Genomic DNA, 25,661 nt, shown 5'->3' with positions numbered 1-25,661 from the left:
CCTGCAGGGCTGTGGGACAGAAGGGACAGCCTGGAGGGCTGTGGGACAGAAGGGACAGCCTGCAGGGCTGTGGGACAGAAGGGACAGCCTGGCAGAACTGTGGGATAGTCAGGGACAGCCTGCAGGGCTGTGGGACAGAAGGGACAGCCTGGAGGGCTATGGGACAGAAGGGACAGCCTCCAGGGCTGTGCACAGCAGAGCACGGCGCTGGCCCCAGCACGGCCGGGACGAGGCCAGCACGGAGGCTCCATCAGCTGCTCCGAGGGGCACACGGGCACAGGGAGCCCCTCTGTGGCCTCGGTGCCCCGGGAGCCCGCAGGAGGCCGCTCTGCTCGGCCGGGCCCTGCTCCCCAGGCGGGCTCGCTGGGACCGAGCCTCCCGCCGGGCCCAGCGTGTCCCTCACGGCCACAGCTCCCTGTCCTTCCCTGGAGAGAGAAGGGACACGGGCAGCAGTGCCCACAGCTCCCTGTCCTTCCCTGGAGAGAGAAGGGACACGGGCAGCAGTGCCCACAGCTCCCTGTCCTTCCCTGGAGAGAGAGAAGGGACAGCGGCAGCAGTGCCTGCCACGGTCCTGGTGCAGGACAGGGACTCCGTCCTTTCGGGGCTGCGATCGAAAGCCTTTGCTCACCTCCCTCGTTATCCTTGTTGTCGGCACAGGCGGTTTCCATGGCCACGCTGCATCCCGGCCCCCTCCAGCCGCTCTGGCAGACGCACTGCCAGCTGTTCTGGCCCAGCGTGCACCTCCCGTTGCCATTGCACAGGTCCGGACAGCCATCTGCGAGGACAAACGGACAAGGTGAGCCCAGGGCGCTCCCACCCCGCTGCGCTCAGGCCGGGTTACTGTGCAGACAAAAAGGTTTCGTCCTGCCGCTGGCAGGAACGCTCGGTAAAGGAAGGGGACACCCTGGAGAAACGGGGATCTAGCTCAAGCCGAAGGAAGGAGGAGCCCTACCTGCTTTAACAGGTTTTAAGAACCCTATAAAGTTCCAGATCTTGAGCTGACAGAAATGACAGTCTGCTGACAGAAGATCTGCCTCTTATTTTCCCACTGTATGTGTGTACACATGAGGGAGAACATCATCTTCTAAGCTCATCAATGCTCAGAGGACTTTTCATTCTGAGTGTTGCATCATTCTCCAGAACGTGTCTAAACACAAAGTTTAAATAAATACTTTTGAAAATATTTTCCCTCGCTGCTGGTAATTTTAGAGTACCTACTTATTTAACACTAAGTTTACTTGTATTTTGGTGTCACATCTTGCACTTTCTGAAAAACATATTAGAAGAGATGCCCACAAAGATGGATGTTTCTAAATGACTATGAATATGACATGACATTGTCATGAGCCAAAATTGGCAAGACCTAAATTAGGAACAAAAATATTAATTAGCTAAGCTGCTTACATGTTCTAACAAATGTCCATAGGTGATAAGAGTACCTCAGCTCCTTTATCCTGGAAGCAAATGCATCTCAGGAGACACTACCGTATCTTACTGAATATTCATTATGAAAAAAGGTAAGAAAACCAAACTGCAGCCTTGGTATGTACAACCAAATCAATCAACCCCAAATCCACACAAGTCTGAGTATTTGTCTGTGGGTGACAGAACATTTGAGGCCTGCAGGCAACCTCTCACTAAGTCTGAGCAGGAGGAGATGGCTGTGTTGCCTGACAATAGGTGTGTGCTTTTATAAACCTGTTTAGAAAGCCACAGCTCTGAGCTCGTCTCTTCCTGCTCCTCCCAGCTGCCTTGGCTGTAGCCAGGTGAAGTCAGAGAGCAGTTTCTCTGACCCCAGACTCATTCTCACAATGCTGCAGGAGTTTCCCACACAACAAAGTGATATCCCTGGAACTCACACAGCTGGTATCACCTCAGGTCAAAGACTATTCTATTTGTGTTACACAGAAAGCTGTTGGCAGACAGAAACAAGTCCTACAGGTTTTATTCCAATGCTGTTGTGTATAAAATAATAAAATGCCCCCTTTCACTTAAATTTAGGGTTATTTTGCCACCACATAGCTTAAAAAAATCAGTTATTTTTGCAGCAAAGGGAGTACATTTTCAAGACATTTAGTTTATCTCTTTCATTTTTCAGGCTGTTTGAACAACCAAAATGATAATCTTTGAGGAGAGGCATCATGGTGTAGGACAAATTATTTGTTTTAAATGAAAAACAAATAGTAATTGTAAATATACCCACGCGGTTGGTTTCATACCGAGGCACTGACGAGAATTAAACCACTGAAGCCGTTTGCCTTGCAGCGTATGAGCAAGATGAAAACATGAACAGTAGGGAGCTAGAAAAATCCCTGAAAAGTTTTAAGTGCAGCTGGGGATTAATGGACATGACTTTGCGTTTAGAGAAGAGAGGGAAGGCAGCATCACTGCCACAGACATGGTGTTGCTAGGAAACACGATGCTACCTCCACAGAGCTTATTTAACTGCAGCCTTCCAAAGACAGACCTGGTGTTTGAATAGCATAAATATCAGAATGAAGGGAATGAACAGCACTACACTACAATAAGATCCAAGTGCTTGGGCAATAATGTCTTCCTTAAAAGATCTATTAAGTTAATGATGAATAAGCTTTGAAAAAGCTTTAAGTAATGGAAAACTAATTAGGTATTTTGCATGGTTATGTCTCTGTACATGCCTATGTGCATATATGGATTTCTGGTTTTGTCTTTCTTTAAGCAAGTATCTATATAGATTTCTAGTTGGTTAGATCAACCAGAAAACAGCTCCATTATGATGCAGTGATAACTTTTTTTTCTAAAAAAGGCTTATATTTAGGAATTGCAGTGGCTATCTCTATTTAAATCTTCCTACCGGTGGATGTGAGCAGTGATTATTACTGATGGACATCTTCTGCACACACAGGATTTCCACATATCTCATGGGCTTGGTGGCCATCCAGAGGTTTGCAGAGTGGACAAGGTGACAAAGTGCCTGCCTGAGGAGCCTTCAGAGCCTCAGCCAAGGCTCAGTGGCCCATCTGGACAGATGGCCCTTGCTGGACAGGCTCACTGCAGGAAGCACACCCAGTGCTCGGTGCTTTGGCAGGGCCTGCCTTCATCCTGCAGCCACACTCAGCAGTGTGCTGCCTCCTGGCTGGCTGGGGAATTCTCCCAGAGCCAGGCAGCCACAGGCACACAGGGAAGGGCTATCAGCATCTCATCTCAAGAAGCAATCCAGCGTGGGATGGAGCTCTCAGTCACCGCACAGAAAAGGGCCCTTCGTGCTAAGCAGACAGGTTGCTATTCCTGGTGTGTAGAGAAATTCTCCTCATCTTTTCCATTACAGTATGCTTAATGGAAAATGTCAAGAAGCAAGGTTAAAAAAGAAGAAAGTGCTTGTTTAAAGTGCTAGATTGACAACCTATTTATTCACAGAACAGGCAGAGTACAGGCAACAGCAGTTTGAGTGTCTCACACTTTTCTAGCTGCTGCTAAAGGTGAAACACTAATGCAGGCTCCCTCCTCTCTATCTCCAGCTCGCCTGTGGAATTGGAAGTTGGGAGCTTTGCTACAGGTACATATGAATTTACAATTAAAACAGAAAGAAAGCTTTCAGAACATTTTCCAGTGTTGCATCAGGAATATGTGATGAGCATATGAGAGATATTAGAGTCAGAATTGCTATGAAAGCAAAAACCATAATATGGACTGTGTCTGGTTCAAAAATGGAGGGTGCTGGATGTATTTACAAGAGAATACTCCCAGGTTTCATTGACAGTGAAATTATTCTGAGATTGAATTGTAAGGTGATTCATTAATTTTTGAGCTTGGCAAATTAATTTTCAGTATCTAGGCAGTACATCAAGAATTCTAATCCAATTTTGGATAAATTCTGCAGAGAGTTCCTTTTTACTCTGATATTCCCAAACTTCAGGTATACAAGTAAACATGTCCAGTTTCCCACACATACATAGATTTTCCATTGGATAAACTGCTCTAAAATCTAAAACAAACATTTTAAGTAAACTAAAACATAAGGTCTACCTAACCAATTTGTGGTTTCAGTCAGAATCATCAGAACTCCCACTTACGGTGGGACAAATCTTTCTGCAAGAAAAGGAAGGAAAAGGGCAGCCAGGGAAAGAGAAGCTAGAGAAACCTTGCTCTTTTTAAAGTTTCCAAACTCTGATGGAAGAGGTAGCCTCTTAGTATAATTAAAAGAAAAAAGAGAATAGGAGAGATGAAGGGGAAAGAAAAAATCTAAGTGGTATCTCAGAGCTACTTAGAGAAAAGCATTATGCTTTTAGCCTCTGCTCAGTTTGTAGAAAAAAGAAATAGAAATAAATAGAAGAGAAAAGAATAGAAGTAAGTCAAGAGCTTGTGTCTTTTGAGTCCTTCTGATCCTGTGCTGTCAGCCATTTATTCTGCAAACAGCATCTTCCAGCAGAGTGGGCTCCCAGCAGCTCTCCCCATTTAGTGCACGTGCACAGCTACAGTCTGGAATATGATAGCTCATGTTTATCTTTCCACATCACCTCATTCCACACATCCTAATCCAAAGCCCTCTGGCAGTCACTGGAGCCTTTCCAGTGACTTCAGCTGAGGCTGCACCAGGTGGTCCTGTGGGTGAAGAAGCCCTGCAGTGAAGAGTATGTTGTACAGCACAGTGTTTCCTCACTCACAGGATGCCCAGGAGTTTCAAGGGGAACATTTAAATTACATTTCAATCCTCCTCTTCTCATTACAGCTGTTAACTACAGAACTGCAGCAAATAAAAGTAGTCTGGGAGATGATGGTACCTAAAGAATTTAGAGAAATGACATAAAAGCAGTAATGACAATAGCCTGTTTAATTTGGATTTTAGAGGATAATCACTGTTTTCATATTTCCTGTTCATTCCTTCAGTGAGCTGCTGGTATGCCTACAGCTATCTAGCAAATAATAAATGAGGTACATAGAATGAGGTACCTAGCAACACTGAAAATAAAATTATGCTTTTTATTTGCTATTGTTATTTTTTAATCCTTCCCTTCCAAAGCCTGCAGGGCTTAGTTAAAGCCAAAGAAAGGGCATACAAATAAAAATGACAGAGTGTTATGGTAGGAACATGCACAAGTCATTTTCTACAGAGAAATACTTCAATACTTCAACTGAAATAAACCCAAACCCCAAACATAGAACTGAACACATGTCAATGAAATAGTGTGTTGGCTGAGTGAGAGGTGAGGCCCCTGTGAGTGAGTTTGGACAGTTCCAGAACAAGCTGGAGCCATGCAGAGGCACCAGCCCAGGGCTCTGAAGCAGGGTGGTGACACTGATTGACAAATTGCTGAGAATGAAGCCAGGCTCTCAGTGCAGCACAAAGCCCAGTGTCACTGCTCACAGAGCACAGCACAGCTGCTGCTTTCCAGAGAGAGCTCACAGGGAGCAGGAGCTTCTCCCTGGCTCCCAAGTGTTTGTCACCAGCGTGCTCTGACTAGCTGCCTTGCTGCTTCTTTTTTCCTTTTTATTTGTTAGACAAACCATTTTGTTTAAAACTACTCAACACCCTAAATATTTCTTTAAGCTACACATCAAACAAAGAAGTAAAGAATAAATATTTACTTGCAGATGTGCTGTGCAAATGGATACATGCCTGAGTTAGAACTACAGACTGGCCCAGTTACAATTGTATTTATTGAACAGGCTGGGAAAAAAAAAAAAGGGCCAAAAAATATGTTTAAAGAGCTCTGAAATCCTCCACTACAATACCTCCTGTGCAGGCAAACAATTAGGAATTTTAAGCAAGACTTCTTAAATTGCCTGGGGCATGTATACCATAACAGAATTTCCCCCTAAATTCTACCTACCATCTATCTTTGCAATTCCAGTCTTTTACACATAAGGGCAGGAACTGAGGTAACATCTAATTCTCCAAACAAAACAGGAAAATAGGAGAAAAAACAAGTGACTGTTTAGAAGAGATCACACAAAAGGGAACTTCTGGCATGAGAAAGTAAGTCTCAAGTAAAGTCACCTGCATCTTTCTGAAGTAAAAGAACAAAAAAGGAAAAGATACAGAGACACACACAAATAAAAAGAGGGGGAAGCTCATGTTGCAATATAGGTCACAGAAGTTTGAGATTGAAGAAAACCCCAGGGGGGCAAGAGCTTCATGCCTGGTTAACAAGGGATTGCTCCCAGAACATTCCATGTTATCCAAATTCATGTGAAGTGACTGAGGCAGAGGGGTTCCTGTGACTCGAGGGGGACACCCTTGATGTCTCCCTCTTGAGCACAGCCAGCAGAGTTCTCTGTCACCAGCTTTTGGTGTGACTCCCTCTCCAAGCTGTGAACAGCTGGGCAGGGAAAAGAAGGGGACAGTTAATGCTATACTGTCCTGAGACCTGAGGAAACCAAATAGATTGATAATCAAAATGCCCATGAGTGCTCAGAATGTTGAGCATACACACAGAGCTTCAGGTGAGCCCAGAATCTGGGCTCCTTCTACATAGAAAAGAGTTTCCAGAAGGAGGAGAGACTGCCTTATGGGAAGGTCAGTCATCAGAAAGAGAAACCTCTGCAGTGCTGAAGTCCAAGTGCTCTGTGACAGGCAGGCAGGTTTCTCTCTGCACCCCAAAATTGTTAACGTGAGCACAAAGACACCTTTCCTCCTGCACAGAACCCAACATCGCACCCCACAGCTCTGCCAGCATCAGGGGATGAGTTTTGAGCAAAGAAGTTATGTGAAATACAAGTTAAGAAACTGCTGCAGCCTAAAAGATGCAGCAGAGCCACACAGTTCCTTCCAGAGGCCAAGCAGGTTATTTGCTGAAATTTTAAGCAGGAGCTAAAATTTGACCCCACCAGCACATTTGAGTTACACAATGTATTCTTTTCAAGCAAGACTCATATCCAACTCCTATTCATATACCCAATAAAAAGATATATAAAAGATGCAGTAAAATTTGTATTTAAGATAGCTGGGTCTTTCAAATTAATCTTACTGTAACAAAATCCATTTAGAATATAATTCCAGGTGAAATTGCATTCATAAAACTACTTCCACAACCATAATCTTCTATTGTATTAATGTTTCTGATATCACATACAAGCACTGGCATCATCCTTCATAATATGTAATATCCTTTCTGAGAAAGAAGCCTTCTCAAGCTGAATTTATCTCTAAAATAACGTCCATTTAAATAGTTTTGTGGCAGTGTAATGATAAAGTGACCTATCAGACAGGATGTGTAAATTCAGTCAATTGAAGGGCAACAAGCAAAACACTGACTTCATGTTTGAAAGAATATCTAACCTAATTACAATGTAATCTAGACTTAATGCAATTTAGGATTTTTGTAGGAAGGCATTCTCAGTTCAGTCATTAGTTTCAAAATACTTTTTTCACTTCACAAATCCTCCAGATATTGCATAGAGGAGGAATGAATTACTCTCCTGCTTAGATGAGAACCTCCACAAACATAAAAAATAAAAATCACGCATTACACACTTTTTCTCCAAATGCTAATTGCATTTATTTGGCTGTGACTCCTTTAATATACAAAAAATTATAGAAAATGGAGGAGTTTAAGTCAATCAGAATGCCCAGTGAGCCAAGTTAGCATTTAGAGTGACCAAACAGAACTGCTCCCCTTCTGTCAGTGCTACTTCATAGTAGCTTTCATCAGTATTTGAAATTCAGTGTGAATTCAGTAATGTGAGGGGATGGGATCTGTGCACATACACACGAATACTCAAGCAGGGAGCCACAGTGAGAACATGCAGATGTTACAAACTGCTGGAGCAGCTCAATTCACTGCAGAAGATGCACAGCAAGGACACTGAGAGGCAACAGCCTGCAGGGAGTCTGCCCTAAGATCTATGGGCTCGAGTCTGGTGTCTGACCTCAAAAGCACCCTGCTTTGAAGGGGAAGTTGGACCAGTTGACCTGCTGACATCCCTTCTACACTGAATTATCTATGACCCCTTTGGTTTTAGAGCTTTATATTTCATAATTCTCAGGACAGGGAATCCCAGTTTTCTCAGGCATTATTAAAATAGAATTGCTTGCTATTCATTAGATATTAATGCCTGCATAGAATTTATAATTTAGCAATTAACTTTCAGGTATGCAAATGCTGATCCCGTGTAAGTGCACAGGTTATCTCTAACAGAAGAATAAATATGAGTCTTAACAGAAGTAGGCAGCTTCCTCTATTACTGTGTGGCAGATTAGTACATTTTGTCCCTTAAATTTGGTACAGAACTTTGGAATCCCTTCAGGATGAAAAGCACTATTTAGACATGTGCATTATATTTTGCAGCTGATCTTCTTAAAGTATTAATCACATCGATTCCATTAAATGGCTGCACACTACATGGGTTGGGACTTCAGAGTTCCAACATTCCAATTGTCCAAAAGAAAAACCCAAAGAAAGTGCCTGAGTAAAAAGCAGAAGTTTTTATGAAGAATTGTGGAACATTTTGGAATGAAAAATAGTAGCAATGCACTAAATGCTTCTTATATGCCTTCTTGCTTGCAGCAATCCTAAATCTTGATGATATTAAAATATGATTACAAGTGACCAAAAGGAATGGGTATTTGAATATTAAAATAAATATATCTCACATGTTTGTTAAGGCTAGAATTTATGGAGTTTGACTATACACAAATATAAAGTACGAATTAATGCTCATGACCTAGGAGCAGTATTCCACCACATGGGCAATGTATGCAAAACAAATGAAAATAGATAAGCAATGTATTCTGAGTTATGTGAACATTTGTGTATGCTGAGTTATTTGGCAGATATAGGATAGAGGATGAATATTTCAGTACATAAAATATACTTTATAAACATCCCTTTAATTCTAAAGTGCAAGGCACTGTTCTGCATCCCTTGTCAATATATAAGTGCCTCACTAATATCATACTATTTTCCAATTTTTATATCTACCAACTGTACAAATAACTAATAAAAGCTACAGAATTAAAAATGTAGTGTCCACAAATGAACAGGTTTAAATCCTGCATGCATAAAATAGTTCCCTTTTTGTTCTTTTTTTTATCTATGTGCTGAAGGAAGAAACTTTATAATCCTTCAGATAAAGCCAGTTGCTTTGATATTTATGTACTAAATAAATCTGTGAAAGTGATTTTGATCTACAAGGGAGATCATCTTATCCATCTCACCCCCAAGAAAGCCAAGAGTATTTAATCTGCACTTGGAAGAAATTTGAAAGAGAAACGAGCTCTTTAAGCTCTGCTTGCTTTACATTAAACATATTTACTAGCAGGCAACTGATGGCTCTGCTCCTCCCCTCGTCTCACTAGAAGTGTCCTTAATTCTCTGGAACGAATACTTAAGTCTTTCTGCTGCTGGGCAGAGCATTTATTTTCCATTTCTCTGTAGAAGCCATCAGAAGCACCAATGAGACTTTAAACTTGATTGCCTTGCATCTATATTTGACAGTTTTTAAGCCATCCTGGGGCAGGCAGGTTGTCACTTCTTACACTGGGACTGTTTTCCAGGAGCACTGAGGAAGAGAAACACAAGGTAAGGGAGTGGGAGATGCAGCCAAGAAATCTGGAGGCCACTCTGCCTCAGCTGCAATAGGACTGTGTGACCAGGACCATCAGTATATTGAATTAATAAACTTCATTCACTGATTAATGTCAAGCAAAAAAAGTGTAGAGCTATGTATTGTCAGGATATTTGCTTTAATTTAAAAAAACCAAAGAAAACAAGGAAAAAGAGAAACAAAGATTGGTTAAAAGGAATTTCAAATAAATAATAGTAATAATAATAATAATGATGATAATAATAATAATTTTATGATCTATGCAAGGGACATCTAAAAGGCAATTTGCTATGGTTTTGTGTAATTAACTCTTCCTTTGCAATACTGAAAAATATAACATGAGTTGCTCATAGTATCTCTAAATGTAACAGATGTCAAAGAAATTTTTCTTTTCTATCCAGGTTATGACTTAGAAAAGTTGCAGGGGAAAGGTATCAGAATATGAGTCTGCCCTGAAGGCCAGCATTATTGATCCTCAGTGTTCTAATAAAATCATAATTTAGGTTACTCCACTCTGCCTGTTTCCCATAATTTCAGTGGGGGATGGTGTCACTGTCCATTGCTTAAAGCTCAGCTGCCACCACATTAGAAACATATTAATTAGGAAATTAATTAATTTCCTTTAGCTAATGCCCACTTGTTCAGAGCTGTGACCCTGAGCAGTGTGCAGCCCTTTCCCCCTGCTCACCCCAAGACATCCCTGCCTGCACTGGAGCTGCAGAGCATTTCCAGCAGGTTCCACTCGAGTTCCACGAGCCTCTGACAAGGGGTGACACCTTGCAACACCACAATGTTCCTCCAGGTTTGATGCAGTTTGACTCTGGAGGATCCCACAGATCACACTCAAGCAAAGAGAATTGGGGACAGCTGTGGATTTCACGATAAACACGTATGTGGGAATATGCTTGATCAGGCACAGTGCATATCCAAGTTACTCTAATAACTGCTGTAAGCACTCAGGAAGTCTCTGCAAAAATCCATTTTAATGGTGTCACTCACTGGAAAAGCTCTCCTGCAGTTTAGTGACACAGCCTTGCTCCTCAAGGTACAAATCTGTCAACACCAGACTTTTTTGTGGGCTCTCCAGCATGCTCACCTGCTTCTCTGAAGGAAACCACTTGCTAATTGGAATTATTTCCTAGGCTGGGGTGAAGTTACCTAATTCAAGTGAGGGATCAGTAGCAATAGCCCTGTGGAAGTTCATCTTTAATACACCTAAAATCTTTAGTCACAGGACAAAAATTCAGAAGTAATACTGATGAGAAGTGACATTTTCCTTTTGACTTCACTGTCATTCCTTCACTTTTGAGTGACATCCCTGCTCACATTTCATTACGTTTTTATCTCAAGCATTAAATGACAGAAAATAAATAATTAAGATCTGGGGACATATTCTGAAGATAACTTAATTAATTCTCCCATTTAGTATCTATAGGAATGCTCAGTTTAGAAATCAGACTATATAAAACTATATACAACTTGCTAGGAATTTTTAAAACTGCAGTGCTTAATCTCAGAAATTCTGACAGAAATCCTTTATAAGTAGGGGAAACTGTAACTATAAAACTTGAATAAATAGATGAAGTTTTCAATGGAAGGCACACATGTTAAATCCTCCCATTTCTGCTGAATAAATATTTCCCTTTACAAAGCATCTCATACTTTAAAATTTCCATGCAGTAAACATTTTTAAATAGTTAAAAAAGATCTTAGGAATTTCATGGTAACTGGAAACACAAATACTGGTTAAAGATGACAGATTTTACTTAGCATATTCCTTGTGTATGGAAGATTGAAAGATTAAAACAAATGAGGATATAATTAGATTGTAATAAGCATTGTCTTAATTGTATTTAAAAAAAAAACAACAACTTTCATGTGGAATAGAAATATCAAAAATTTTAGGAGACATTTCAGTGTATCCAAAAAGTCTTCTGAGTGATATTTCATTGCAAATTAACCCTTTTGATTAAGCATATGAATTGTTATGTTAAAAGTTATGTTTGTAATTAAGGGTGGGTCTGAGCGATTTTAATTCACCTTTAATTCACCAAAGCAATCAAAATTGTTATGGAATATGCAACAAAAGATTCCAATGAAAAATCAGCCAACATCCATTCAGCCTTCACAAACACCATGACTTTGACTTTGATACCCTGTTCTCTAAATATAGCAGGTCTTCTCCATTCTAAATCAATATTTCTGACTTTTTTGGGAGAAAAAAAAAATGTTTCAAACATTCACAATGAAGATATCTATGGATTGATTTCATGATAAAGAATCAATTAATAATGATCCAAGGGAGACAGTAACAAAAAAGCAGTTTTACCCCTATTCCAAAGCCAATAAAAAGATGAATTGTATCTAAATTCTGTGTCACTCTACTCCCCCCACCCTGATTCAGCTATTAGCAATGCCACATGACAGAAGTCTTAACCTTCATTTCAGAATCCTAACAAATCCCTCTCATGCAGGGATTTTCTGTCTTAAATCTAAAACACCTTTTCAATTGTTTTTGAAACAAGAAAAGGCTTTTGCATTTAACATTGCTACTGCTTTTCCTGCTATAAAATTACTCTTTAAAAAAAAAAAAAAGTATTAATCAAAATCTGCAAACATTTTAACAAAATCATTCACTTTTCAACAACAAATAATGATTCATGACCTCCTGTTTACCACAATAAATGGAAGGGATTCTACAATTTAAAAATAAAATGCAGAAGGGGAAGAGAAACCCCCTTTTTTTTATAGATGTACTTAACTCTGAGAACACTATTACCCATTGTAGGATTGAATGCTGTAATGCTAATTCCTCTTAGTTTGAGAGGTAAGGCATTTGTAAGCCAGTGCACACACACCTCTCCTTGCTTGATGAAATGGAAAGCAGTCAGATGAGTTTATATTCAAACTGTGCTGGCAGGTGGATGGCAACATGCTGCATTAGGGACTGAGTTCTACTCTCTGGAATTCCCAGTGGTTAAAACAAAAAGTCAGTTCTCTCATCTGTACTAATGTGCCTCTGTTTTTAGGAGAATCAGCATCTTCTGGGACATTTAAGGGTTTGTGTTTGTACATGCTGAATTTACAAAAATAGCTTCAGTGCTATTCTTGAGGAGCTCCTTCCACAAGAAACTCAGCAATGCCTTTTGATTCCCAACAATTGGAAAATCACAGTATCTGAAGCAGCACTACTTTCAAATCAATAAGCCACCATAATCCCGGCAAAAAATGCTATTCCTAAACAGATTTTTTTTTTGTTAATTTGTACTTTTGGGTAATTGTCCTCTTCATATTGCTTCTAACTTAAAATCACAACCTAGCAACCTGTTATATTTTTCACTACAAGCTGATTTAGTTTTTTAATTAAAAATAATGGTTTTAATCACAATTACACCATTATATTTACTTCTTAGATACCAAAGTTATTATCCCTACTAATTCTCCTCAGAACAGGCACTGCACCTTGAACCACTGTAGTTCTTTAGCCCAGTTATTCAATGCTATGAAGAACTATTTGAAGGAAAATTAAAACATATACGGTCTAGATGAATTATGAGTCTTACTTATTTTTCACACTCTTGAATAACTGTAGTCTTCCAACATCTACCTAAAAAAATACTCATCTGAAATTCTATAGACAGAGAAGAAATACATCTTTATTTGGGTTCATGTAAAAACATACTGAAATGTTAGAAGTGTTTATACTTTTCAAATATATAAACAATTAACTATTACCTCATGTAGTTCAATTTACCCTAATCAAGCCAGAATATTTAAAAAGAAATATCTAAACCTTTTCTCACAGCTATTTTGATGGTATCTTGTTTTACAGCATTTTTAAAGCATTTTTATTGATGCTGAGTTTGATCAAGCTGCTTTGCACTGGATTGTTAAAAACTGCAAACAGAAACTAAAACTACAGTGGGATTAGGAAAAAAAGCAATAAACCTAGATGTTTGTTTGTGAAAATGATGGCTCCCTAGTTCCAGAATGCAGGACAGCTATGGCCTTGGAAGAGGTGCTGTGGAATAGAAGTGCAAGTGAGAACTTGGGACTTTGCTTTGCAAACCATGTTTGAGAACTCAGGAACTGTTTGACACGTGAACATCTGGGACTCGTTGCCCAGCTTCCAAAACCCACAGAGCCACCACAAGAAAATCCATCCCAGATGTCAGACACCACTCATGGGCCATACAAATGGCTGATCACAGTAAGGCAGGACTAAAAATATTTTTAAGTGTAGTAGAGCGAGAGGGAAAAAGGCTTTACATGGATAAGCAGACAGCCATGTCTCCCCTGCCTAAATTTTCATTAAGGATAATGTTCTGATCCTTGCCACAGCAAAGCCTTCGTGAAAGCAAACTTGCTACTTTTCCATGAAAACTGCTAAACTGTTTAAGAGAGGTACTTTTTTTGGAGTGAAATATTTAAGTGTGCAGTGCTCAGGGTCAGCTCTCAGAGATGAAAATCCTCAGGGAACAGCTGGGCCATGATAATCCTGTTAGTGAATGAAGAGGGGAGGATGACAAACACAGCAACCTTAATATATCACATCCTGCTTTTCCTTTGGTTTTCAGCAGCAGGGCTCTGAACTGCTGATTAATGAGACCCCAGCACTGCTTTGTCTCCATCTAGCTCAGCATGGATGTGTTTGGAAGACAACTGACAGCCTGAGATGGACAGCAATATGTCAATCAACACTACATCTCCGAAAACACGGCAGTAGAAAGTGCTGGAAATTGTAGAAATCTACTCAGTTACAATTTCTTGGAAGCTATGAATCAGATAATAGTGACCTCAGGACCAATTATTTTCATTTTCAACATGAAGAGATGAACATGGACTAAAACATCAGACCCAAATGCCTTTAAGAATACTCAAGTTTGTACTCAGCTCTTACATTTCAGTAAGCCAAATTATGTTTGTAATTTCTTTGGGCAAATGAGATATATCTTATGATGATTTCTGTTGGACAGCAAACTTTGCTTCTTTTTGTATGTATAGAAAAGCTGTATGTAAAATGAAATAGGCTGAGGCTACACACAGGAATAATCTCCAGAAACATTGTTACCCTACTGAGCATTTCATAAGCAGGTCAGAACAGGGATGGAAAGAAAGAAAGAACAAGAGAAAAGAGCTGGATAACATAAATTTTGTAAAAACTTTCTTCAATAAGAATGGCTCATGATACCTCGTAACATGCTCTGAACAAGTCCCCATATCCATTCCTTAAGATCTGTTAAAAAACTGTCTAAGTAAGGGTTTTTAGTGAAAGAAGGATGTATCAATATTCAGCATCAGTGTGAATTCATCCTCAGTGAGTAGTTACTGCACAAGAGAGAACTGACAGCTTAAAGAGAAGGTTTTCAATAGTTTCATTTTTCCCTGAAGCCCTAAATAGATCACACAGCAAAATCCTGAACTGACACCTCAGAGGTGCTACAGAGACCATTTTTTCCTTTTTATTTCTGACATTAATATTTTTAATACAACATTAAACTAAGAAAATATTGAGTAGAGAATTTCAAAAGCATCAAATATCTTAAGAAGACAAGTCTCTAACTTCTAATGCATCCTACTGTTAATTTGATACTAAATTGGCAAGAATTTGCAATAAAAAACAAAAAACCCTTTACAAAGCTTTGCATCTGAAATATTATTCCACAGAGTTTGCAGCAGTCGGGCAAAACACATTTGACTTTATTTGCATCTTCAAGCATGAAAGATGATGTGAAACTGATACTGAAGATGCAAGAATGATACCTTAAGAATTTATAAGCAAGAATGCAAGTGATCAAGAAAAAGGAATATGAACAACAGGTCTCAAAAGGATGGATGGTATTGTTCTCTTTTGTTTTTCTTTTTTAATAAGTATACTATATATATATATGTACATACACATTATTTTCTCAAGATCCAGCTCTACCTTTCTATCTCTATACAATCCACACCACTGACCTTTCACAAGCATTCCTGTATCTTTGTTGTTTTGTTTCCAGCAACACCGTGTAATTCACTCACTTGCTGAAGCTCTGCTTGACACCACAGGGTACAAAATAATACAGAAAATATTATCTGCAGGAGAAGATTGGCTCTGGGAATACTGCTATGAACAGCATAATCGGCTCTGCCCTTTCAAAAGTTAGATCAGCTCCCTGATTGATTACCCTCCCTCCCTTTTTGTGGTCTTTTAAGAGTTCAAGAATTGGCCAGAAAATCAATATAACTCATGTAGAAGCTCCTCCAAAAGGAGAAAAAAAAGAAATGTGGTTTTAGTTTGGGAAACTATTCACCAGTATCTTCTGGGTGCACTTTTGAAGTACCAGACAAAATGCAGGAAGTTTAGCTGAAAACATGCTCATTAAATTTTTTGGGCTAGAAAGGAAAGAAATAAGGTCATGTTCCACAAATATCCTGTAAAAAGAGAAAGAAAAAAGCTACTCAAGTGTTCTGACACTGAGCTGTGACATGTTTCAATCATTTACAGAAAGCCCTCAGCAAAGAATGCAAACAGGAAAGTTCTTCCTCATGAATAAGCTTGCCTTTCAGCCAAAAAAGATCCCCAGCTGCCCCCTGTAAATTCTGCAAACAAAAAGGAATTCTGTTTCTAAACTCCTTGAAAGACAAACCACTCTCACTATACAGAAATCTCCACAGAATGCTTCCTTCCAAGTATTCATGATCAGCTACCTTGCTCGGCTACAATAAAATTAAGTGGATGCCTATTGTAGTTCTGGATTCCCTCATGCTACAGAAACCATTTAGAAAGTTTACTCATCCCTGATCCACAAAAGTAGCTGGGATATTTCAGTTTTCAGCATAGGAATTTGCAAAGTTACAAACCAGAACCAGAAATCCCAAGCAAGAGTCATCTACCTAGTACGGAATCTGGGGACTCTACAGCCAAGAGATTTTATTCAGAAGTCTTGGAGGTGAAATAAAATATGACAAAGATGAAGCAACCAACAAAGCACCTCAATAACAAATGGAGCTGGGATGGATAAGAAGCATCAGGTTTCCAGGAAGAATTTTATTTATCAGGTACTTACCAAGACCTCAAACCTTTACTGAAGCACAGGGATGTTTGACTAGGTGAGCATTTATTTATCTAAGTGATGAGTATATTTCCTTGGTTTTGATTATAAAATGTAACATGATGTAACATATGTTTCCAAAATTCCACCCTATAAAGAAGTTTTCTACCTTTTGAGTCTTTCTGTGCTTGAATGATGGAAGTGGAAATGTGAATGATGTGCAGTGAGTGACAGAAATAATTGAGAATCTCTCAGGTTGCCTCACAAAACACCTGCTGCTCCTCTGCTTTGCTGAAGAGGCAGAGGAGGAACAACTCAAACTCCAGTGAATGCTTGGCACCATGTACCCAAAAGGCTGCATCATGTGAAATTCCCTTCCAGGTGTAAAAACAGTGGGATAACTGTGTGATACAGGTGATGGACTGGAATCTGCACATTCAAGAACAGCCAACATCTCAAACATTTTTGGTCATGTCATCATATATATATTACCAACATATTTCTATATCAGCAGTAATGAAAAGTGGTCATGACCTAAATATTCTATGCATTTTTCAAATAAAATGAAAAAAATGTGTTCCTCCCTCCTCAGAGAGTGCAATCTAAATTCCTGTCATCATTGTTAGAGGGTTTTTTTATGCCTTGATAGGTTATAAACTGTTACAGATTAATTTTAAGTTAGAAATCCATTGGAGAAGTCTAACATATCTAGCTCCTTCTAAATTGCTCTTTGTCAGATACGATGACTTTCCACTGCCTCCTCCCACACACTTTCCATCTCTCCTGAAAATTGCCTCATCTTTGAATCATTACTGTTGTAATTACAAGTGAAATCAGTAGTCTAGGAAAAAAAATCTTTGACACAAAGAGCATTATCATGGGACAAAAATATCTTGCTATATCCAAAGATAACACAATGCCACATTATTAATGTTTCTATTGATTATTGAGTCCATGCTAAGGTAAAGAATCTAATCTTTACATTTTACTTGAGGTATTCCATCCAACTGATAGAAAATATGAACCTGACTAAAAGCTGGAAAGGTCATCCCACAGCACTTGGGGGGAAAGATTTTTAGTAAACAATTTTTTATTTAAACCAGAGGTGCAATATGGTCCACATAGTGTTCACCTTTAAAGGGAGAGTATTTAAAGTATTTATCTAGTGAGTGTGGGTTTGTTTGGATGTTTCAGAGTGGCTCAATACCCACATTGACAGCCCATTGTTCTGAAAATACAGAACACATAGATTAGTCTCCCTGGTTGGATAAATTATCAATTCTACTTCCAGCAGTGCCATTGGATTCTTAAAGGGAATGACAGTCCAACTCTTAAGGTAGGCCATTAAAAATAAAGTCATTAGAAGAAATGCTTCCTCTTAAGCTCATTTAAAAGAAGACTGGAAGAGAGCTCAGAGAGTTCAATGATTTCTGGTGAGCCTGCTGCCCCAGGGCAGGATGAATCTCTGTTATTCTTGACAAGTGTTTTCTAAAGGGTCACTAAAAACTCCATTGATGAGGAATTCACAATTTGCTTGGACAACCTCCTTCAGTTTTTCATTTACTGGTAACATGTTTTTCCTAATACAAATATCTTGTACTGTAACTTAAACTTCTTAATTGTCCTGGACAGAGTTCTTTCCTTTCCCTGGACATTTTTATGCATCTGAAAATATTGGGTTAGTTTCCACCACGTAGGGGACTGAATCCTAGCTTTTTAAAAATATTTTTCCTTTATTCAAGGAAAACAGAAGACAAGATATAGAGCTAATACAGATTTCCAAACTCCTTTACTAAGGAACTTATGAAATTTTGGCAGTTTTAGTACAAAGGCCAAGGACTCAGTGGGGGGAAGTTGCTGATCCCCAACTCTGGAGTTAGATTTTAGAAAGCAGTACCAAGGCCAGAACAGTGTGAGGTTTATGGCTGGACCCAATGATCTTAAGGGTCTTTTCTAAGCTGAATGAACCTAAGCAGAGCCTGAAGAGATGGACTCATCACCTCTTTATGTTTTGCCAGGCAGGTGGAGGTTCAGCTTCAATGCCTGCACCAGGGGCTCATTTGAATCAAAAAATAAAAATAAAAAAAAAAATGTAAAATATAAGAACTGTCTTCAACAGAGTACCCATATTACCAAACAGCCTAGAGTGCAATCTTTTCCCACTTTCTGTCTGAAAAGGAGTGTTTAACCTGCATCTAATGGAGGACATGAGCAGACAAGAGCAAGGCTTGGGAATACGACAGGCAGCCACAAAGAAAACCTCATCTATCACCTTCTGGTCAGAGCTCACCTTAAAAGATCCATTTGCAGACATTTAAATTATACTTGTAAATATTTAGGATTAAATCCTGCTTTCACTGGTCTCCCACTGAGTTTTTACCAATAACTTCATAAGAGTCCATGCTCCAGGGATATGAATTACAGATGGAATTACACTCCTGAAATGGTATTTCTGACTGTTTCATAAGATCTCCATATATATCACACTGTCCTTGGAATACTATCTTAACAGTTTATATGCAGAACATCCTCTGCAAGCATTTAAAAACAACAGTTTTAAACATCCAGATATTATTTTCAGTGAAAGTAACAGATCTGTTTTATAACAGCATGCTTTAACAACATTCAGATGATTCAAGGAAAAGCTAAATCCTCCATCTTAAATTTCTGTCATGAAGTGGGTTCAAGATTAACAACTTCTATACCTTTCTTTCACTGTTATTAGTTTTCCAATATTTTTTTCATCTAGATTACCCTCTATTATTTAGTTATAACTTCCTCCATAATTGCAATCAATGAATAGTAATCACTTAATAAACATATCCTGACAGGTCTATTTTTGCACTGGGAAAAGATTAATTTTCCTTATCACCACTCCAGTAAGCAATTTCTTTTCTTACCTGAAGTAGCAAAGTGAACTGAAGTTCTGCTCTGCTTCAAACAGCAGCTGAGCAAGACCAGACACCCATTCCTTTCTCTTTTATATTATTTGGATGTAGATTTATCAAAATCTGTGTAACTTGGAACATGCATGCATTTGTATTTGCATTGATTCTTACACATAATTCTATTGCACACAAGGAAAATCTGATTTGCACAAACACTGTGCTAACACTGAGCTCACATTGCTGTTCTGGGAGGATTTTCTGAGTGCTTTTCTTAAACCAGGTAATGCAGAGAGGAAAAATGCAGTTCTAGCGAAACTTTTGAGCTTAGATACTCAACAATGAAATGACAAGGAGTGTGCATTCTGTCAAGCATCTATAAAAGCCTAATTTGATATTAAATAGAATAAAATATCCTGAATGAACTTGGATACCTGCAGGTTGCTATGATGATTTCTTTTCCACTGCCATGTAAATATAGCACAAAGAAACTGGTAAAGAAACAGAAACAAAAGAAAGTGGTTTGTATATAGAAATCTCCTTTTCTTTCTTACAGATCAATTTGTTCTAAGTGGACTTGGCCTAAAGTCACTGGAATCAAAGCAAGTTTTTCTGCTGACTTCACTTCAGACTAACTGCAGCAAAAATGGAAATTCAGAGTAAATAACCTCTCCTACAGGATTTGCATTTTCTGCCTTAGGACAAAAATTTGTGGCATCTCTTTAGGCAGACACACCTCAGTAATTCTGACATTAAATGGTGTGACAAACTTTCAGCTGAAAATGAAACCATAAAGGCAGTACTCGAAATGACAGTGAGTTTCTGTAAAATTTAAGTGCACTTTAGTTCTTCACACCAACGTTTAAAACATCTTGAGCAGCTCATCATTGTACCAAAGTATCAATTCACTCTAAGCACAGATTTTCCAGTGGTAACTTCTAGAAATTTTGTACCAATACTGACAAAAATCCCTTTTACCATCCTTTTCCTCTGAACTCTGTGTTTCAGCTCCAGGTAACACCAACCACAGGGATCACACTGAGTTGTCCCTCTGAACTCAATCCCATTCCTGGCATCAGCCTTTGTGCTTTTGTAAATGGCCTCAGGACACAACCATGGGAAAATTCCTACCAATCCAGGCCTGTCACAAGAATATCTGTCTGCATGCAACAGACAACTTCTGACTGCACAAATTTCATCCATGATAACTAGAAGGGCATACCTGAATTTTCTGCACTAGTCTCATCTTTGCCACAGGCAGGACCACATTAAGTTTCAAGGAAATCTGTGTAATACACACCAAACAAAAAAAGCTTACGCATATTTTAATCACTTTAGAAGCATCACCCTTCCTCTGGAAACAATTGATTATATACATCAATAATAAGGAAGATATCTAGTTCAAAGCTCTGGAAATTAGACTTAAGATCTCACTTCAGAGTTCACTAGTTCAGCTTGCAATTTTCAGCATACTTTTGAGATCTTGGTAAAAGGCATCTTTTTGTCTGCACAGTAATGAAGACTTTACATACACTAATTACTTCTAAACATTGGCACATTACTAAGAGATTATAAAGCAAAACAAATTTTGTGCGAAGCATCAACTTCTGAAATAAGCAATTATTACAGAATTTAATGAAAAAATTACATACTAGGCATTTTGTAAAGATCTGGGAAGAACTTTGAAAACAAAATGCCTGGATTAATCTAGCAGAGGTATGTTTGATATGATGGAAGTCTGAAAGCAATTATGAAAAAACACTCTGCATCTGTGCTGGTCACAAAGTGTTCAGTCATAAAAGCTTTGATTTAAATCATATTAGCACAGTGTGGTGGAAGCATGCAGCACCACAACATCAAAGGAGATGCCCTGAAAATATGTATCAATTTTTCTTTTTTTTTTTTTTTAAATCTCTCCAATAGGAGTATACTTTTAGTTTCCAACTCATGTGTGTATTGGAAATGCTTTGTATATCCAAAGAGAAATCAGAGGGGAATGAAAAAGAAAAATAGCTTGAGGGATGCAAGAATCTCACCATACGTTTAAGTAAAGAAATAACAATTCACTTGTAATAGGACTGTCCCATTAGGGTCCCTGACTGCCATGAAAATCTCAAGTGACCTACTCTTTTCTTTCTTAAATTCACCACCTTGAGATAATGAAAACAACGTGGCTTTGGATTTGGACTCACCAGATTTCTTCAAAGGCATACTTCACAGCTCTCCAAAATCTCTCTGGAGAAAAGCACACTTGCCTGAACCTCACAGTCTCAGTTGAGGGGATACTCCTGTTTCAGATAAATCTGCTCAGACTTCTCAGAAGGGATGTGATCACTGAGAATTTCCCATTTTTAATTACAGCTCAGAGAAAATAACAGTTTTCTCCTTTGTTTTGAGTAACTTTTCAAAACAATCCAAATAGACTGCCTGACTGCTTGTAGAGACAAAATAAAGAATTTCCCTTAGGAACAACTAATTCCTCTTCAGAGTAAATTTTCAGGTATGGTAATTAAGAGGATAGAACATCATTGCTTTGTGTAAGGATGACCTTTTTGAACTTCCCAGGCTGACAGAGCCCAGCTGGGACTGGACTGATACCATCCATAGTACCATGTATTATATTTGTTCATATCACACATGGTACTATTTGTTACATCTTTACTTACTAATGTGGAATTAGTTGTTGTTTTTTGTTTTGGTTTTTTTCTCCATAAACTGGTTTGTTACTGATTTGAAATGATTCCAAGGGCCTATCTGCATTTAGATACAGACTTAGATACCCCAACAGAGTTTGAGTCAGGGTTAATATCTGAGAGCACCTGGGTCCTTAAGGGAACAGCCCATTACAGCCCACGACAGCAACTATGTCTCTACGATTTATGAAAAGAAAGCAATATGTGCCTGTTTCGGTGCCTGTCGTTTGCCTACCAATGGTGCAGTGCTCCCCATTCCAGCCCTCTCTGCATTCACACTTCCCATCTTTACAAGTCCCGTGCTCCGTGCAGCGGGGGTGGCACACGCGCTGGTCACAGCCCGCTCCTGTCCAGCCCTCCTCGCAGCGACAGGCCCCGCCGATGCACACGCCGTGGGTGCCACAGTCCACCGAGCACACTTCTAGGAGAGAGAACAGCAGTCACAGCCAGTTCTAGGAGAGAGAACAGCAGCCACAGCCAGTTCTAGGAGAGAGAACAGCAGTCACAGCCAGCCTCCAGGGAAGGGGAGCGCCCAAAACACCTCTGCTCAAAACTGCAGCCTCTCAAAAGCTGGCCTCTCACGTTCTGATGAAAACCGGCATTTAGATTAAAAGCAAACTAAATCAGAAGTTGTTTTGATGCCTTAAGGTTTTAGGCTTTATGTTTTTCAAGTCCTGTATGCATTAGTACGTAATTCTAAACTCCATATAAAGTGGAATGTCTACTGTCTACACATTTTGGTCAGACGAAACAATTCCTCTAGGCCTGAAACTCAAGGACACCCTTCAGCCTCAGCCCTGAAGAGTATTATCAAAAGTGAATTTGGGGGGAGCAAACTGGGGGTAAATGACTTCATTACCTGGAGGTGTAATTGGAGAATTAACACCTGATATGTAAATGAACCAAACTTAAAACTGTCTGAAAAACTCGTGCCCATCGTCCAGCTTGGGTGTAGCCCCTCAGAGGCTTTTGAGTGCCCAAGGTGTATCTATAGAAGGTCTTTAATAAATACCCACTTTATTCTCTTAACCTTGTCTAGCCTCTGCTCTAGGCAGCCACTCCAAGGCATCAGTTTATAAAAGTCTGTTGATGTGCACTGAGAGAGCTGCAGAGCTGCATCCTCCAGGCCGATCCAAACGTGCCAGAGGTGCTGTCCCCAACAGCACAGGAGGGGAGCAGGCAGCTCTGCTCCACTCCAACCTGGACCTCGCTGATCTTGACAGATATTGATCTGCTAAGAATTGAGACTGAAACTCACCTAAAACTCATTTGGCAGAGAATGGCAGCAATTCGTGGTCATTTAGAATGGTGGGTAAAAGTCACTTTCAAAGGAGAGATTTTGGATTCCTATTACTAACATGGTCAGTTATCCTGTGTCTCACTCCAAATATTCTACTGCTCTCTGCCAGCTGAAGTTGCAGATAAGCAGAAGGATCTTTTGCCCCATGCATCACCAAAGAAAGTGGCAGCCAAACTCTCATTCTTGAATTTTTCTGACTGCTTATCCATAAAGCAGAAAACACATCTTGATATTCATGTCACTGGTGGGGTATTCCAGCTGATTAACCTTCAGAAATAACTGAATAACTGTGAGAAATGTAAATATTGTTTTGAGAGACTTAGTTTTGACCTACAGGACCATCCCAAGGTTCAACTGGCAATGTAAAAGCAAAATTCCCTGTATATTTTTTTCCCATAAATGAGGGATGTTTTCATTTACAGCTGGGAAACAGAAGTACACTTATGTAACTTTTTCAGTCTAAAAGAGAATCAGTGTTAGAACAAAACACAAACTCCTAACTTGCACCCACCTCACAGCCCTAAATTAAGGATGCAATGAAAATATATATATAGATGTATAATACACTTCTTCCAAACAAAATTAAAAAAAGTTACAATCATGTAACATTTAAATTAAATTAAATGCGTACCAATTACACAATTAAATGTGTAACAAAGTCAACTTTCCAAATTGTTCTTGCATTTCAAACTTGGTAGTAAAATATTAACAAAACATTAACAAAACTTATATTATTTGCAAGGTGATGGCAAAATGAGGAAAAACTCTTTTTCTTACCAACGGAGCAGTCGGGGCCCATCCAGTTGGGGTCACAGCTGCAGAGCCCCGTGTCGGGCAGGTAGGAGCCGTGGCCGCTGCACTGCTCGGGGCACTGGGCTCTGGGCAGCTCGCAGTTCACTCCTCCCCAGCCTGGGCTGCACAGACATTCCCCGTTCACACACACCCCGTGGTTGGAGCACGTCGGGTCCAAGCAATCCACTGCGGGAGAAAACAAAAACCACGTACACAGGCGTCACTCCACGCAAGGGGATGCTTGGGAAAGCTGCTCTGAAAAGGCTGTGCAATGGTGAGAAACAAAGCAAATCGAGCTGGCTCTCCAAGTCATATTAATACCTGGTGTGAGAATGGGAAAGTGAAGTAATTTGCATTTTACATTAAATAAATCAAGCAGGGTTTGACTGCGCAATGACAGTTTACTGCAGGAGTGCTGTGATGGAGAAGCATGAAGGCTTAAAAATAGCACTTAAATATCTATATATACTCAGAGTTCCACACATAAACCTGCAGACATTTCTTCTGAAATACACTGAAGCTCCAATGACCCATGAACTGCATTTCAATTACAAAATAAGTTAATAATTTGCAGTTTTAAAGGATTTTTTACTTGGAGTATCTTTATAAAAAACTGCTATTATTACTACTGAAATGTTAGAGCATTGTTTGAACATTAGGGCAGCCACTTCAAGTACACAGAAGTCAAAATGTCAGTGGCTTTCAGCTTCATTTAGACTCCTAATCATTCAGGCACTTCTGAATGTTTGATCCATGCTCCATTAGCAGCTGAGCTGTGCAACAGAGAGCCCTGGTTCTAAACCAGCAGATTGTTTCCCTTAAAAAAGTAAAACCAGACAGAGATATGGATTTCAACCCAGAAACAACAAATGAAAATAGTTATGATGGAAAATGATGCAATGGCATATCAGCTGCTATTTCAGTCCTATAAATGAATGTTACAAGCTGTCTTTCAAATAAACTTTATCAGTAACATTATGAGTTTCCAAATTTTCATCTTATATCATGAATCTGCATAACAATACTATGCTTTATTGCCAATACCCACATGGAGGCTTTACCAAGTCCCTTTTGCTGTGGAATTGAAGGCCAAGGTCAAATTCATGTCTTAAATAACTTGAATTCATCTCATGACTGGTATATATTAGCTCACAACAGCAGGACCAAGAATGATTTGCATTCTCTCTTGCTGCTCCAGGAAGATCTGAGTTTATAATGAAAGTGATTTATCTCTCATCTCTTCCAAACTGATCCTTCTAAATTAAGGCAGAGACATTTTCACTCCACCTGATGTGAACAATACTTGATCTTTCAAATCTCAACTTTTCTATAAAAACATAGAGCCTTGTCAAGCTATTTTATTTAGTTGCAGAACATTTAAAGCAAGTATATAGATTAGACACAGGCAGAGGATTGAGACAGGGATATTTAG

At 39.3% G+C, this 25,661-nt stretch overlaps 1 protein-coding gene across 12 annotated transcripts in view; it reads right to left on the bottom strand.

Moving 5' to 3' along the window:
- TENM2 (teneurin transmembrane protein 2) overlaps window positions 1-25,661 on the bottom strand; it is a 478,752-nt gene that overhangs the window by 53,241 nt on the left and 399,850 nt on the right. For 8 of the 12 annotated variants that reach the window (XM_033517641.1, XM_033517643.1, XM_033517647.1 and 5 more), the window contains 3 exons: window positions 24,215-24,415; window positions 22,346-22,558; window positions 629-775 (listed from right to left, as the gene is read on the bottom strand). In XM_033517641.1, the coding sequence (XP_033373532.1) occupies window positions 629-775; window positions 22,346-22,558; window positions 24,215-24,415 (561 nt within the window). The remainder of the gene's footprint in view (window positions 1-628; window positions 776-22,345; window positions 22,559-24,214; window positions 24,416-25,661) is intronic. The other 4 variants (XM_033517644.1, XM_033517646.1, XM_033517642.1 and 1 more) reach the window with 3 other exon arrangements.

This window comes from Parus major, chromosome 13, assembly GCF_001522545.3.
Source record: "Parus major isolate Abel chromosome 13, Parus_major1.1, whole genome shotgun sequence".
Taxonomy (NCBI): Eukaryota; Metazoa; Chordata; class Aves; order Passeriformes; family Paridae; genus Parus; species Parus major.
This window is presented reverse-complemented; position numbering and strand designations above follow the sequence as displayed.